Source organism: Eubalaena glacialis, chromosome 17 (assembly GCF_028564815.1).
Source record: "Eubalaena glacialis isolate mEubGla1 chromosome 17, mEubGla1.1.hap2.+ XY, whole genome shotgun sequence".
NCBI classification, from domain to species: Eukaryota; Metazoa; Chordata; class Mammalia; order Artiodactyla; family Balaenidae; genus Eubalaena; species Eubalaena glacialis.
This window is the reverse complement of record NC_083732.1, coordinates 79,135,996-79,153,699: the sequence shown is the minus strand read 5'-3', so window position 1 is coordinate 79,153,699 and position 17,704 is coordinate 79,135,996. Positions and strand designations below refer to the sequence as shown.

The 17,704-nt window shown below is 43.3% G+C and overlaps 1 protein-coding gene across 1 annotated transcript in view; it reads left to right on the top strand.

Moving 5' to 3' along the window:
• Nucleotides 1-17,704, top strand: part of ADCY8 (adenylate cyclase 8) — a 230,879-nt gene that overhangs the window by 161,170 nt on the left and 52,005 nt on the right. The window contains exons 10-11 of the mRNA XM_061172242.1: nt 9,200-9,401; nt 11,472-11,561. Coding sequence (XP_061028225.1) covers nt 9,200-9,401; nt 11,472-11,561 — 292 coding nt within the window. The remainder of the gene's footprint in view (nt 1-9,199; nt 9,402-11,471; nt 11,562-17,704) is intronic.

The window sequence follows — 17,704 nt, the reverse complement described above, 5'->3', positions numbered from 1 at the left end:
AATCCAAGTAATTTATGTAGATACTCTGTGCTCAGTGAGGTGGAACTTAAGCCCCTCTCCTCAAGTATGGCTATGCTGAAGGTGACTTCCACAGCGTGGATGGCGGGGTATATGGAGAAGCCTGGTACACACTACCCCAGCCAGCTGGTAAAGGTTCACGTCAGCAGCGATGTCATGTTGATGAGCTCTGTGGTCTTCCTCCCCAAAACCCATAACCTAATCACGAGGAAACATCAGACACATCCCAACTGAAAGACATTCTACAACATATCTGACCAGTACTCCTCAAAACGGTCAAGGTCATTTAAAACAAAGGAAGTCAGAAAGAGAAAAACAAATACCGTATGCTAACACACATATATGGAATCTAAAAAAAATGGTTCTGAAGAACCTAGGGGCAGGACAGGAATAAAGACGCAGACGTAGAGAATGGACTTGAGGACACGAGGAGAGGGAAGGGTAAGCTGGGATGAAGTGAGAGAGTGGCATGGACATATATACACTATCAAATGTAAAATAGATAGCTGGTGGGAAGCAGCTGCATAGCACAGGGAGATCAGCTCCGTGCTTTGTGTCCACCTAGAGGGCTGGGATAGGGAGGGTGGGAGGGAAACGCAGAGGGAGGAGATATGGGGATATATGTATATGTATAGCTGATTCACTTTGTTATACAGCAGAAACAAACACACCATTGTAAAGCAATTATACTCCAATAAAGATGTTAAAAAATAAAAAATAAAGTAAAACAAAGGAAGTCTGAGAAACTTTCACAGCAAGAAGAGCTTAAGAAGACATGAGAACTAGAAGGAAGATGGTATACTGGATTGGAGATATAAATATGGGAAATCCTAGAAAGAATTTCCAACCCAGTATAAGTATATGTGAGCATAACTAGGGGCCAGATTGTGGTCTGGAAGTAACATATCACAGTTGGGTTTTTTGTTTTTTTAATTTTGGAGATATGTTTGATTCTACGGCTGGGACAGGAAATGTGCAAGATAAGCCTGGAACCTCTTGTCCTACAATGCGAAGAAGCCATCATGCTTCTTAGTACCTCTAAAGGACTCAGAAACTGCATTGAAGAAGCTTCCACTGTCCAAAGATGGAATAATTTTAGCCCTAGTGTGGATCATTGTTAAAACAGTCGATCAAAAACCAGCAAATATTTTAAACTTTATGAGTTTATAATGACATTTTTAAGGGTTGATAACCTTTGGTGGATGATAGGGAACTGATCTGTTGTATTGCAAACTAGTGAAAAAAGGGAAAGAAACAATTTTTTTTTTCTGTCTTTCCTGCATGAACTGCAAGATCAGGTGAGTGGAAACATCATAAAATTATTCAAGCTAATACAATTTAAAGAAATTATAGAATTAAAATATCACCGTTTTCCAACTCTCAATGAATTAATGGATCTAGGAGTTGACAGCACAAAAAGGAAAGACAAATGTATCTCCTGATGGAAGAACACAAGTCTGTAGTCTTATCAAAGGGGCCAAACCTGTGTGACCAGGAATCCAGTTCCCAATTTGCAAGAATCACAGGGGACAGAAGATATTGAATGAGTATACAAAAGTAAAATCCAGGATAAACAACAAGGTCCTACTATATATAGCACATGGAACTATATTCAATACCCTGTGATAAACCAAAATGGAAAAGAATATGAAAAAGTATATATATATATATATATATATATATATATATATATATATATAACTGAATTACTTTGCTGTACAGCAGAAATTAACACAACATTGTAAATCAACTATACTTCAATAAAATAAATTAAAAGAAAAAAAAGTAAAATCCAGACAGTGGGAAAGACTACAGGTCAAGGGCACATACTCTTCAATACGTAAATTGTAAGGAATGAGATAAAGAGAGAACCTGTAGATTTTTTCTAAAGACTTAGAAGACAAATCAAACTTAGCAAAAAATGGGCAAGACTAAACTGTAGTGTCTAAAGTGGATGATAAAACTATAAAGAAATGGGAAGTGATTAACGAGATGGGAGAGACGATTATGACTGGAGCAGGGGACGTGGATGGACCTTCGGAATGCCCCGCAAAGTTCTGTTTCGTGAACTGAGTGACCTTTATTAAGGCAGACACTTTAAAATAACTAACTAAGTGATACTTATGTGCTTTTCTGTATTTATGGTTCATTTAAAAAAAATTTTTTTAAAGTTTTAAATGAGAGAGAGAAGGAAGGACCAGGTACCTCTTCCAAATGGGGCTGGGGAAACCTTGCCTATTGTGAGCCAGATCTGTTCTAGATGCTGGGGTTATGTCACTGAACAAAAAATACAAAAAACGAGACAAAGACAAAACAAAACAACAACAACAAGAAAAAAAAAAAACCCTTCCCTTCTGAGCCTTATAATCTAGTGGAAGGAGACAAAGAAATACTTAAAATATATGCATATGTCTAGATGTATATATATGCTATAAATGTAGCTACTTACATGCTATGTATGTAGATACATATGTAGATACGTCTATGGTATGCATGTAGATATGTCTATGCTATGCATGTAGATATGTATATGCTATGCATGTAGATTTGTATATGCTATGGCAATGAATAAATCAGGACAGGGTACCAGGGAATGCCACAGGAGAATGGGTTTCCTGACAACCCAAGAGCCATGTGCGGACTAGGGTCCTGGGAAAAAGGATGGTCTCAGGGTGGTAAGCTGTGAGTGTTTGTAGGGTCTTGCCAGATCTACCGAAACTTCCTTGACTCCCCTCTTCACTCCTGCCAGTGAGGATGTGGATGTGGTCATGGCTGGTGCACGCTTCCCTCTGGACTCGGGGAGCACAGGGCGTTGACACTCCCAGCAAACATGCTGTGAGCACTTACCATGCGCCTTTCTGTGCTGGACACTGGGGCCACACAGCCACAGTCCCTGGCGCCATACAGCTTCCAGTCTACTCGGGGGAAAGAAATGAGTTGAACAACTAGGATGTAGTGCTTCCATTCAGGATGGGGAAAGGGTGGCACGGGCTGTGTAGGAGTGCGGTGAGGTGGAGGGGTCAGGGCAGCTTTCCCAGAGGAGGTGACACTGACACCTAAGCCACCTCCTGAAGGACCCTCCCGGTTATGGGAGAGGACTGAGAAGGAGGGGAGTGGGAAGGGCTGGAAACTGGGTGTTTTGGAGGTGAGGGGTTTGTAAGCCTTGTGGAGGATTTGTGACCGGCTGGCAGAGAAGACTTCATTGAAGCATTTTAATCCAAGAAGTGACATGATGATTGGATTTGTGTTTAGAAGGGTCTCACTGGACGATGATAGGAGGGGATCAGGTCTGGATCTGGGAAGACCATCTGGGAGGGAATTGCAAAACTCCAGGCGACAAATAATAGGGACAAGATAGTGGCAGTGGAGTGAACCAGAGAGGACGAATTTGCTCGGTATTTAGGATGGAGGGTTGACAGTTCCCAGGACTGACCAGGTGCGGGGGATGAGACAGGAGGAGGAGCCCAGGATGGACCTGAGGATCTGGACTTGGCACGGGGGCAGAAGAAGGGGTCCCAGCCCCCTTCCCAGGAGGGGTGACCAAGGAAGGTGAGCCACCTTGATGCCCAATTCCTGGGTTCGGGGGAAGAGATCTGGAACCTCGCCTAGCAGCTGGCTTGATGGAGTCCCTCTGACTATGGGGTACAAGCTGAAGCCAGGAGCTAAAATACCAGCCAGCACCCCAACCTCACTTGCTCAGTGAAGAGAAAAAACTGATAGTGAAGACAACTTCAAAGCTGAGCTCTGACCAGACAGCCCACATGTAGCGGGACTTGAGCAGCCTGTGGGCCCCAGACACAGCCCAGGCTTTCTTCACTGTGAGCTCATTTCCCCTCCAACTCACTTTGTTTCTGATTGATTCTCTGCGACTGAACAGATGGTAGGTGCCTTTCACTCGCATTTCTTCTGTCATGGACTTCTTAGCAGACGAGGCAATCTCTGCTCATATGACCACAGCTAATTCCCAGCCCCCAAAGTGAAAATTAATGGACCTTGGCAAAGAAAGACAGTGCTTGCCTGGCGCTTTCCTTTAATTTCCACATGCGTGCAGCTGTTCCTCTCCCAGAAGGGGAAACTGAGGAAAGACCAGACAATACCGTTTGTAATTATAGAACAGTGTATCTAAGTCTGCATGCATGGTAATGAAAGAGGGATGGAGGGAGGGAAGAGGTAGGAGGGAAAGGGAAAAAGAGAGAGGAAGCAAGCAAGAGAGGACAGAGAGAGAGGAAAGAAAGAGGCACTGGATCTTAATAGATCTACTTACTATGCATCTTACTGGCTATGTGTCTGTACTTGACCTCTCTGAAGCCTCAGTTTTCTCATCTGTAAAATGGGAATAACAATGTCAGCTTCCCAGGGTTGGGGTAAGAATTAAATGAACCATACCTATTTTGAGAAATCCTGGTTCCCTTTCCCTTCCTGAGTCACCGTATTTTCACCTAATGAAGAGGCTACAAATACTGACCTCTCAGGGTTGCTACGAGGATCAAATGTACTATTGGACTCGCAGGCTCTTTGCAGATTCTCGAGGGTAGTCCAGGGTCATCTTTCAGTCTGCATTTCTGTTTCCGAACGCACCACAAGCTGCTATAGGCTATTCGCTCATCCCCACCCCACCCCCACCCCGATCCCTGCCTCCCCAGCAAACCTCCAGTCATGGTACCAACCCAGACCCTGCTTTAAAGACACACTGCAGAGGGTAAATTAGAACTTAACGTCTAGAAATGATTTGGATAGAGCTGTTTGCAAATCCCTTGCCATTCTTTTTCTGATTCGATTTCAGAAATGAAAGGTTTCCTTGCCTCTTATGTACACCAACAATGCAAAAGCAAATTCAGAATCCCTGGATGCCTGAGTAGCTCTATAATTAGATAAAAATTACAGTCCGATGCTATAATGTTTATGTGTGCAGAAATAAACGAACGCTGAAGAGCTGCTGCAGAGATTTCCAGAGGAATTTTATACATAGCGCCAGTACCTTGCTTAGAAAGTGTCTTGCAGTTAATACTCTTCGCAGAGATCTTTAAGATGCCTTTAGTTTCCTGATTTTCACCATGAATAGAGAAAGAAAATGAATGTTTCCTTGAGTTCTTATTATGTGCTAAGCATTACATTGCTTTATTACTTTAACCTCAGAGCCTCCTTTAAGAGGTGGACTTAAAAATCCCAGGTTTGCAGACTAAAATAAGATGCACGAAAAACTTTAAAAACTAAGGTGCTCAGAAGAATGTTACCTTGCCCAAGGTGCGTTACTGGTTATGTCTCAGAGCTACAGGTTCAAACCCACAAGGCTTTGCTCTTGCCTGCCTTTCACTTCCTGCCCATCAGGACTTCCTGGGGCAACCTGAGCTTCCTTGCTTAAAGGAAGAGGTGGCCTGGCCAAGGGGAAGAGATGACCAAGCCTCCTCCCACAGGGAAGGTCAAGGAGGAAGAGAGGACAAGCGTCTGAACTTCCCATAAACACTGCCCTTTAACAGCGACACTGCCCTCCAGTGAGAACCAGGTCCACTGAACACTCCGGATGGATTCCAAGCAGTAGGGTTGGCCCTTCTTCCTACTTGGAAAGGATGCAGCCCGAGGGCAGGCAGAGGGGCTGGGAGTGCAGATGGGAATACAGGCTAAGAAGGCTGGTGAGAAGAGAAACAGTCTTCTCTCCCCACAAAAAGGAAAAGTCAGTGAGTATTTATTGAGCACTTTCTATGTACTCAGCCTTATGCCAGGTGTCTTGGAAGAATCCAAAGAAAGACCGAGCCTTGAAGGATGACCAGGATGTTCCCCACCCCCTCGGAGAGTGAGAAAATACAGAGGTAGGAGTAGCACAGCATTTAGGGCATGTGCTTGAGGATTTGCCCATGGGGTACAGAGAGGTGGAGAAAGAGAAAAGGCAGCAGTGAGAACCAAGGGCACCCTTCTAGGCCGGTGCACCATGTGGAGGTCTGTAGGTTACCTGGATGGCGGCCGTGACCATGAGAGAGTTTGAGTCTCCTGCTGGGCAGCTTTCAGACTCACCTTTGCCTGATTTGCTTCTTCCTTCGCTTTGGAACAAGATGTTTGTATTCTCAATGGCTGCTTCACAGTATTGAGACACATCAGCCTTGGAATTGGCCCCTTCTCTCCTGGGAGTGCCTGACAAAGCAATCCACCTGGATTCTCTGTCATTTGCTTCCCCTGGGTGCCCAGGAATAATGGTGTGTTGTCAGGGAGTGTTTTTCCAGCTTGTGCGGGGGGAAGTTACCCATCTGCATAGGGCCCTCTGGGAACCCACTGCTACACAGACCTTCTGTTCTTATCTAAAACACCTGCAGAGATCTCCTATCAAGGTGATCCATAAAATCAAAACTGTGCAAGCATTAAAAACAACAACAACAACAAAAACCTCCAACAATGATAGCTGGGCTGTAGGAGAAGTCACTTTCCAGCCTTCATGATGCTTGACCATGCAGAGGAAATGGACAGTCTTGGTTGCTCCCTCCTTTAAATGTCTTACCCTCCAGCTGTCACGATGCCATGCACTGCTGCGCTCCTGTGCATTGACTACATTTCCTAAATTCCCTTTGATGCCATCTCTTCTTCTGGCCCATTGGCTTCTCCCACAGCTTCACCTTTGCTCCTCTTATTTTTTACCCTGCACACCCTCTTTGGGCAGTTTCCTCCAATCTCAGATTTTTCAACCACCGCCTACATGCTGCGAACCCAGAGTGCTACAACCATCCCTCTAGCTGCCTAGACATCTAGATGTCTCCAGCTGGAGGATGCACAAGCACCCAAAATTCAACTTGCTCAAAATCAAACGCATCACCCTTTACCTCTGTAGACTAGCTTTTCTTCCTGCACTTAACTCAGGTAAGATGGTGAAAACATTCATGTTGCTCATAATGACTTACCTCTCCCAAAAGCCCCATTACACACACATACAAAACACTTATTAAGATTACCTCCACAGGGACTTCCCTGGTGGCGCAGTGGTTAAGAATCCATCTACCAATGCAGGGGACACGGGTTCGAGCCCTGGTCCCAGAAGATCCCACATGCCGCGGAGGAATGAAGCCCGTGCGCCACAACTACTGAGCCTGCGCTCTAGAGCCCACAAGCCACAACTACTGAAGCCCGCACGCCTAGAGCCTGTGCTCTGCAACAAGAGAAGCCACCGCAATGAGAAGCCCGTGCACTGCAATGAAGAGTAGCCCCTGCTCACGGCAACTTGAGAAAGGCTTTGCGCAGCAACGAAGACCCAATGCAGCCAAAAATAAATAAATAAATAAATAAATAAATAAAGATTACCTCCGCATAGTTCCTTGAACTTCCCAATTTTCAGTCCTGTTACCCTGTGTCCCTTCCTCGTTAATTCAGGCCTCAACTATTTAAACCTTCTAAATACTTTCTCTCCTCTTCAGTCCCACCACCTTCCACCACAGTTGTCTTTCACACTCACAGATATGATCATGTCCTTCCCTGATTAGACATCTTAAATATCAGTGCATTGCCTACAGGCAGAACTCTCTCGCACAGCATTTATTGGACCACTTGTTCTCCAGTCCCAAAGCCTCACCACCTGGCTCACTGAAAAACTCTAAACCCACTGGTCACTCCCATTCTTCTGTTACTTTGTTCACATTCCCCAGTCTTTCCTCCCAAAAATCCTTCTCTTCAACCTCCAAGACCTAACCCCAATGTCACCTCTTCTGTGAAGCCTTCCTTGATTTCCTTTCTTATTTTCTAAAAGATGTTTGTTTATAACCTTTTCTATATCATAACATAGTATGTAATAGTTCATCATTTGTATATCCATATTCCCCTCTAGATTATGATCTCCTAGAAGATGGGCAAGATGTGTCTCTCGTCCTGGTACCCCTGATGCCTACCTAGAAAGAAAGCTTGTTGAACGAATAAATGTCACAGTGAAACCACAGAAGCAAAAGAGATTACTGCAAATATGGGACATACTTTACTCACCAAAATGATTAGAATAGCAGAGTGGACTTTAAATCCTAGCTCTAACACTTACCAACTCAGTAACCCCTGGGAAGTTACTCCTCTCTGAGCCTTAAATCTTCATGTGAAAAAAGAGATCAAAAGACCTCTTAGGTTTGTTCTGAGGAATGGAAATGAGGTATTATATATAAAGTGTTTAGCATAGCGCCTAGCACATAATCATAGCTCAATACAGTACTTAGCTAGTGTTATTGATAATAAATAAAATTCAGGCAAGAGGATAAGAAGAGGTAGCCTTAGAAGAAGGTGGGTTCAACTTCATTCACTAAATGTACATTTATTGAGCTCCAGTCAACATATTAAAGCCAAATGAATGAACTTCACTTTTTAGAGGAAGGAATGGATATAAAATCTCCTACCGTGTCCATTAAGGCACCATTTAACATGCAGCAGTTTACTGGCTAAAATAGAGGTAGAGAAATGACAGGTGCCAGCCAAGGACAGAAGTGGCTGGACAGAGAATAGAGAACAAGGGATAAATTCCCAGGGAGAATCCTGGTGGTAAGTTGGCTGATAAGGAGAGGAAGTAGATGCCTCCAGAGATGGGGTTTTAGATCACCGCCTGACACCCAACAGAGGTGCCCAATAGGCAGGAGCTACCACAGGACAGAGCTTTGAAGCCTGAGATGTATCATTGGCTGTGATGTTGAAGCCTTGGGCAAGTATGAGCTCTACATACCCATGTCCCACACAGCACATAGTATAGTCTTTGCAAACCATGATGATCACTAACTGAGCAACGTGCAGAGGTGCCAAGTTCAGTTCTTGGCATCAGAGCGGCCAAGAGGGAAAATGTTTCCTAAAACCCACCTTGAAGGGGAAAGTGCGTGTGGGTCTCTCCCACAGCCAGAGTACTGAGAGAGAATTCCAGTGGTGTGTTGCCTTGGCAGCAGTTGCCTAGTGACAGGAATGAGAAAAGAAGTGGGAAAAAATGGGCAGAAGCAATAGATCAAGCCAAATATTTGATGTTCATTGCAAAGTTTCTCAATAGAATATTCTAGGGATGGATTTAATTGGTTTAAAAATTCTTCTGTTAATAGCCCTTTTCTTGAACAAACAGAGCTTTAGAGGAATTATTGGGTGCAAGGAGTGGGAAAGGGCGATCATGAATGTGATTGCCAGAGTTGCTCATCGAGAGGGGATCACACGATTAATGCCACGTGACCCAACGTTCTGTGTTTCCCTGCAGGGTGATGCCAATGGCCGTCCAGTTTTCCATCCTGATTATGCTGCACTCGGCTCTGGTCCTCATCACCACAGCAGAGGATTATAAGTGTTTGCCCCTGGTCCTCCGGAAAACTTGCTGTTGGATTAACGAGACCTATTTGGCCAGGAATGTCATCATCTTTGCGTCCATCTTGATTAATTTCCTGGGCGCCATCCTAAATATCGTAAGCATTCCAAGCCCTTTGGTATCTAGTGTGTAGTCAGGAATTAAGAGTTTATGGAACCTGCAACTTCTTACATTGCCTTCCTTGGTACTAGTTATCTTCATGTGCCTGGTCCAGCCCCAAGCTCAGGGTTAGAGAAGGAAGATGTGGCTAAACTGTCAGAACTGTGCATTTTACTGGTGGAAAATTGTCTCTTTCCCAGTGGCGGAGGTTATTTGCTCTAAAGGAGCTCCGATCGCCCTTAAGTTTCTGTACTTTCAGTGGCCAGTGAATTATAATCGTAAATAAAGAGTTACTGCTTATGAAGTTCCCACCTGCTATGTGCCATGCACTGAAGGAGGAGCTTTATGTGTTTTTCATGTTTAATCCTCACATAAACCCCGTGAGGTAAGTCTCATTATCCCCACTTTATGGCTGAGGAAACTGAGGCTCAGAGACATGAAATAACTTGCTAATAAGGTCTGTCTGACTCCATGACTCACGCTCATTCTCATATGCCAAATTGTATCTCTGGGAGTGGGAGTGGGAGCGGGGGAGTGGAAATAAATAGCTGTCATTTATTTATTGAGCACCTACTGTGTGCCACAGGTAGGTATTATTGTTCCCATGTAACGGATGAGGAAACTGCATTTCAGGAAGGTTGAGCGTCTTACCTATGACGTTCTAAGAGCTCATATTGGATGTGACCCATCGAACTCGGATGAATCTCCAACTGCCGTATTTATCATTGTTTTAATTTGGTGATCCATGCTTTAATGATTTCATTTTCTCTCTAGAATGGTAACATAGTCGCTCTAGGCATTTTCTGTGTCTATCCAAATAGTCCGTGTTGTCCATGATTTAGGGATCCAGATTTTAGGAGGATTTATCTGATCCCATGTTTTGAACATTGAGGGAGGCTAGTTGAGGCATCGTCTTGTGGCTGAAACCATCATTGTGCCCTTTGGGCCTAAGGGAGGCTCTCCAAGTGTTCAGGGACCCAAACGGTGAACCCCACAATTGTCAGCCCCTGTGTTGGAGGTTTATACTGCCTGAAATCCATTGTCCAAATTAGCCCAATAATTACTTAGAGTATATGTTGCTCAAGCTCTGCGGCTGGCCTCGTAGTAAAGGAGTCTATGAAGAAAGAGGGACATCCCCAAAGAAAAGGGAAACCATAATCTAATTAAATTCATCATCTATTGAACATTTTATAGATTATGGCAATTGAAAATGGAAGTACTTAGGATCATTCATCACAGACTGCCAAGTCGTAGCCAGGATCTTAAGTCTTGATGAATCAGATGTTTCTGGGGTGCAGGATTTGCAAATAAACCCAATGACTCTAGGTCAGGGTTACCTCTGGGGCCAACCGTACCACAGTGGAGTGGAAGTTCAGAGGCTTTGGAGTCAGATAGACCTGCGTTCAAATCTCAGCTCCACCACTTAGCAGCTCGGCAACCCTGGACAAGTTACTTTACTTCTCAGAGTTTCATATTTTTCAGTTGTAAAGTGGGGATAAAAGTAGTAGCTACATCACAAGGTGGTTGTGAGGCCTTTTTGTACAAAGTATCTGGCACAGCACAGGCACTCGGCCACCGGTAGCTATGCTTTTCTGAGTGCCACAGAATCTCCTACAGCAATTTCTGGCCTGGGAAATGCCCACCTCCCCAACGCTAAGCGGCTTTCTGGAAAGCGTGCCCCCTTGGATCCCTCGAATCTGCCCAGCTGTTGACGTGGAGACAGGCTGTGAGTGTTCCCAGACCTTTTCTCCTGCCACCTGGCTCTCTCTTCAAAGCCCCACTCCAGTGACCCTCCGGGAGGGGGTCAACAGAGCAGTCTTACCCAGGTTTCGTGACTGGCTTGCAAATGTTTTTTCTGAGCCAGTACTTCCTTTAAAATGAAAGGAAAAATCCCAGCTGGCACTGAATTCTGAAATCAAGCCCCTCTAGGGCCTGGCCTGCTCCAGGCATTTGCCGAAGCCCAACAGCGGTAGCAGAGGACTCCGTCTCCAGCCTACACTGACTTTGTTGTTCCTGTGTTTTTTTTTTTTGTTTGTTTCTTGTTGTTCTTTTTTTTCTTAATCCGCAGCTGTGGTGTGATTTTGACAAGTCGATACCTTTGAAGAACCTGACTTTCAATTCCTCAGCTGTGTTTACAGATATCTGCTCCTACCCAGAGGTATTTATTCACGAGCTCCCCTTGGCAAGACTGGGGCTTAGGTATCTCCACAGCTCCCGATAAGCAGGACTGGCTGAGGGCCTTAGACATGCTAGCACTCCAGAGGCCCGTCTTCCCTCCTCTGCCTCTCCCTCCTTCTTTTCTTCTTCTTCCCTTTTTCTGCCCTCCCTTCTCTCCTTGTATCTTCTGCTTTTCCCTCTGCCTCTTTCCTGCTCGCTCCTCTGCCTCTCTTTCCCGTTTCTCTCTTCCTTATTCTTCCTCCTTTTCTTTCTTCTTCACTTTCCCCTCTATCCACTTTCCTCTTTCCCTTTGCCTCCTCTTCCCTTCTCATTTCCTGTAACTCATCTTAAAGCCCTAGAGCAGAATGTGCTGTTATCTCCAATATAGGGCAGGGCACAGAGTTATCACTCAAAGTTTGCTGCACTGGAAAAGGAAGGATGGAAGGAAGAAAGAAAGGAAGGAAGGAAGGGAGGAAGGAGGGAAAAAGGAAGGAAGAAAGAGGAAATAGAAGGAAGGAAGGAAGCTAGTAAATCACAAACGCAGAAAACAACAGCTAAACATAAATCAAAGTGGTATAGAAAATGACCAGAGCATCACAAACTCAGGAGGTAGCCCAACAGGACACTCACCGTCATATTGTAAGTCTGACCCTCTCTTGGCCGCACAGCTACTAGTCTGGCCCTGGGCCTTGGGGTCAGCTTAGGGGGTCAGGCGAAGGACAGTTTTTGGCTCTGTTAAGCCATGACCCAGACCTTCACATATTGGGATATAAGTTCTGGGTCAGGAGGGAAGACAGTTGGGATGTCCCAGTAGGCCCCAGCCAACCGTATACCTTGAAGACCTTGGGTAGATTTTTATTCTCTGAGACCCCCTCCAATGTGTGGTGGAGGAAAGGCTCTCTCTTATCTCACCTTGGCTCCAGAATTGGTCTGAGAAATGTTCTGAAGAGGACAGAAAGCCTCACCTCTGACCCCAGATATAGAGCATCTACTTGATATGCATAACATCATTAAATCTTCAAGATATGTGGAGGATGCTATTACCATCTCCTTGTTATAGGTAATGAAACTAAGGCTCAGAAAGTAGCTTGCTCAGTGCTACTCATGCCTGACTTCCATTCTTTCTCATTTCTCTTCATTCTTCCTCCCTTTCTGTCCTTCCCTTATTAATTCAGTTATTAAGACTTAGTACTGCAATTCAAACCATATCTGGCTTATTCTTGAGCTCATACTTATGAATCCAGGCTCCGTCCCTAGGGAAGAACTAGGCTGTTCCTAAGGAAGTCCTGAGCAGGATGGGACTAGCTCTGGTTTCAGGGCTGTGTGGGGCAGACCATGTGCTCTGGGACTTCCTCCCACCAAGTAATGAGTGAGCTCCGATTTTGTAGACTTTGTGGGACACCAGCTCCCTGAGAACTTCTCAGTTTGGAGGGCATGAGGAGTGTCCCAAGAGGCAGTAAGTTGGCCAGGAATCAGACATTTAGAGTTAGGCAAATGCTGGATTTCACTCCCAGTTGAGCCCCTTTACTTGGTAGCAGTAGAATCTTGAATCAGTTCATACTCTTTCTGAACCTCAGCTTCCTCATCTGTAAAGTGGGAAAAATAATACCTTCTTCACACAGTGATTGTGGAATTAAAGAATATCATGTTCTCACAGTGCCTACCTAGATGAGGTGGCAAACGTTGAGTTTCTAACATGTGGTCTGACATGAAGTTGGTGTTTGTGAAGTACTAATCTGGACCTCTGAATCAACACTTGATATATACCCTTGGCCCCAAACTTGAACTCCCAAACTCAGGACCACAGCACGCATGGATTTCCCAGTCCTAAGAAAGGGGTGGGTAAGTTTCTGGATCACATAGCTTCATCTCTGTGCCTCCGCAAAATAAGGATGAAAGTAATACCTTCTTGATGGGTTGTTGTGAGGATTAAGTGAATTAATCCATGTAAAGTGTTTAGAGCAACACCTACCACAAAGTATCTGCTGATTAAATGTCAGCTGTGATTTATTTACTAAGTAAAAAGGTTTAGAGCTTGCACCATCAATATATCTTTATCTCTAAGTTACATACCTATACCACTGTACTAACATACCATGTACATTATGAAACATGCTCATAAAATAGAAATGTTAAAAAGTGAGAAAAAGTAAATGAGTCCAAGTTTTAATATTTTCCTCCCACAGACAAAGGATCATCTTGCTCAGGGGTCAGCAAACTATGGCCACAGGCCAATTTCCACCTGCCACCTGTTTTGTAAATAAAGTTTGATTGGGGCACAGACACACTCATGTGTTAGCAATGTCTACAGCTGCTTGTATAATAATACAACGGTAGAGTTGAGTAGTTACAACAGAGGTGGTGTGGCCCACTAAGCCAAAAATGTTTGCTATCTGGCCTATTGACAGACAAAGTTCACCAACTCCCAACATCCCATCAGGTGCAGGAATCCCACTGGCCTAAAATGTGGGCATCTGGACTCTCTCCATCACCAGCTACTACAGCAACCTGATTTGACCCACCATTTGCCATCCTGACATATATGGCCGTGCTTCTCTCCCTAAGGATTTGTCTACCAAACTAGAAGGAATCAAACATTCAAACCTTCTAAAAGGCTTAATCTGCACAACCATCTCCCATCACTCACAAGTGTGTTTCCCCAAGCAAATCACTTCATCTCTCTGAGCCTTGGTTTCCTCATCTGTATACCGGACCTTTCCACCTCACCCGTGAGAAACGATTCTCAGGCCGGAAGCAGTTGATTAAGCTGGATGATGTGACATAAACATGAGAGGCTGTCGTCATATATGGTATAAAGTATAGTTTATTTCTGAACTCGAGCTTGCCAGTTACTAAAAAAGAGTGAAGATACAGGAAACAACCGTGAAGAAAGCCGTGTCCCAGCTACGATCTGAGAAGTAGTCTAAGAGGGGAACGAAGAGACATAGGTTTGTAAAGCGAATGGCAGGCACATGCACAAACCATTTCCATCATCTCAAACACCAGAATGCGGTTCTCGGGAGGCTCAATGGGAAGATCTTCATTTTACAATCAAGCCCCTTTATTCTATGCTCTGGTACATTTGAATGACTAGTCAACTATACTTGCAAGAGCAATCAGAGTATGCTATGGTTTTAAAGGGTCCCTGAGAACCAATTTTCCCTAGAAGTATAATCATCTGTGTCTTTGTATCCTGGCACTTTCTCCCATTTCTCCCCCATGAATTCAGGTCCTACCCAGCCTTCAAGCCTCTCTTTTTCAAGTAGACCCAATCCCTTCAGATCTTACTTCCTGCCAGCTCACATATCCTTAAGGCATCATCTTAGTACCCTCACTCCATCCTTTCTATAATTTATTTATCTAACTAGAACATTTTTTCCAACCTTTCAAATTTATAAATTGCTTTAAGGAGAAAAGACAATATTGTATAGTTTTCAACATTACTTTAAGGGCCCAGCACAGGACAGAGCCCACAGTCTATTTAATAGTTTTCCTTTAAAAAAGATGTATTTCCAGTGGAGTAGCAGAGACAAGATTTGCCTTGCCACCTGAAACAGCTTAAAAATAAATAAATACATGAAACAATAGTTTTCAAGACACTGGGCATCAGGTATTGAAGGACAGCAATCCCTGAAAAACAAGAAGCAAATTAAGTGAGCCCTGTGATTGCCTGAGCTGTATCTTGCTCTTTTTTTTTTTTTTTAATTTTGTGGCCACACCACGTGGCATGTGGGATCTTAGTTCCCTGACCAGGGATCGAACCCACACCCCTGCAGTGGAAGTGCTGAGTCTTAACCACTGGACAGCCAGGAAAGTCCCATGTATCTTGCTTTAAGAGATCTTGTTTTCAGACTGGCTCAGGTTGGAAGAACACACATGGAACCCTGTGCAACTCCCGGAATTGAGGAGACAGAGCCGAGAATCTGGGGGGACCAAGGTGGCTAGAGTTTGTAGGACTCACTACCAGAGAGAAGAGAGTTGCAGAGACAGAGACAGACTCAGAGATCTGCAGAGGGTCCAATCAGTGCATGCATGTGAGGAAGCTAAGCAATGCTTGGGAAAGAACCATCTGAAAGGATTCGTGCCCAGCGCTCACACAGGGCTGGGAATAGTGTCTTTTCCCACCAGCCAGACTGAAAAACATCATAATTCATGGGACATTAAGTAGAGCAATCAGATGAGTCTTGCTTCAGTAGTATACAATAATTAACCCTAGATTATATGCTGCTCTAGTTCTTCCTAAAAAATCTTAAAAGACTGAAAGTCTAAAAAGACTTTTTTTCTTTCTTTTTAAGATCAAACTGTTTATTGTGTGTGTGTGTGTGTGTGTGTGTGTATTACAAAAATGAAAATAAATCCAATGAGATAATGAAATAAACATATAGGGCAATCAGTCTTTAAGTAGGGATAAATTTACTGTAAAAGAAATGAGTCCTAGATAGTTTTCCCTTCAAGTCAAGCATTTTGTTGCTTAATAAACTTCGTATTTAAAGAAATAATGAGAAATATCTTATATTAGAAAATATGAAGTTATATTTCTATATTGGAAAAGAATGTTCATACCAGCTTTCTTTGTAATAGCCAAAAACTGGAAACAACCCAAATGTCTATAAACAGGTGAAAGGATAAACTGTAGACCAAACATCCAGTGAACTACTGCTCATCAGTAGTAAGAAATGATCTATGGATATATGTGCAATAACATGGATGAATCCTAAGATCATTATGCTGAAGGAAATAAGCAAAAAAAACAAAAGTATGCATTTTCATGGTCCCACTGGTCTAAAACTCTAGAAAATGCAAATTGATACGTAATAGCAGAAAGAAATCAGTGTTTTCCTGGCTTGGGATATGGGAGGGAGGAATTATAAAGGGATACAATGAAACTCATGCAAGTGTTCATTTTCTTGATTGTGATGGTTTCACCGACTTATGCAAATACTAAAGCTCATCAAATTGTGTACCTTAGATATATGCAGTTCATTGTAGGTCAATCATAACTCAATAAAGCCATTTAAAAAATTAAGTACAAAAGAGGAATCAGAAAGACAGAGAAAGACAAGAGGGAAGCAGAATTACAGAGAGTCTGTTAGAAACCTGTAGTCAGAACATTTTGGCTTAAATTGCAGCTCTGATGCTTATAACTGTGGTCTTGAGCAACTTACTGAAGCTCTTTGAGTCTCACTTCCACACTGGGGATAACAGCTGTGCCTACCTCACAGGGTTGTCATGAGACTTAGATGGATAGAATATATGTATACACTTACTATAGTTCCTGGTACATAATAAATGCTCATTAAACATCAGTCATCTTGATGATGATGATGAAGATGAGAGAAGAAAGGGGGGGGGGAGTTAAAAGAGGAAGATAAAAGGGAGAAAAAGCAAAAAGGAGCAAAAAAGCAGGAAGAGAAACAATGAAAAGAGAAAAGAGATTCAGTGATAATAAAGGAAGTAAGCAGATTTTTTTTAATTCCAAAAGTGACTGTACAAATTGGTGCTCCCCTAAACTCTTGCCTTCATTTCTCTGGTTAACTCCTCAGGTAGGAATCAGAACCTTAAGTGATTTTGAAGGAAAATTTATTCATTGTGGTCTAAAATCCCCAGCAAGTATTCAGGATAAAATTAGATTTTCCCAGGCTTCTACAGTGGCAGTCCCACCAAATAATTCAAACAAAGAATAAGTGTCAAATAGCTCCACTGTAATTTCAGAACTTTTCCTAGTTGAACAGAGGGATCTTATATAAGCTCATTTTGCTTCTACACTGAGCCAATTTTAGGTTATGGCTAAATACACAGAGGAGATCATTTTGTTTTTTCCCAAATGATAATTAATTTTTGGAATTGCCTTTCCCCACAAAGTGCCAAAAGCCGTAATAACACAATATGATCCAAAAAACCATTCCCATCTCACTGAAGCTTAGATTCCAAGGCTTTAAGGACATTAATTGTGCCTGGGAAACAGAATAGGCTTGAATGACAGAGGCTATGTGGTGACATAGAATGAGCAAGCACTCTTCTTTTGCCATTTACTAGCTGTGTAGCCTTGGGTAAGTCACCTAACCTCTCTGAGCCTCAGTTTCCTCATCTGTATAATGGGATTATTAACAATACTACCTATCTTATAAGATTGGTTGGGTGACA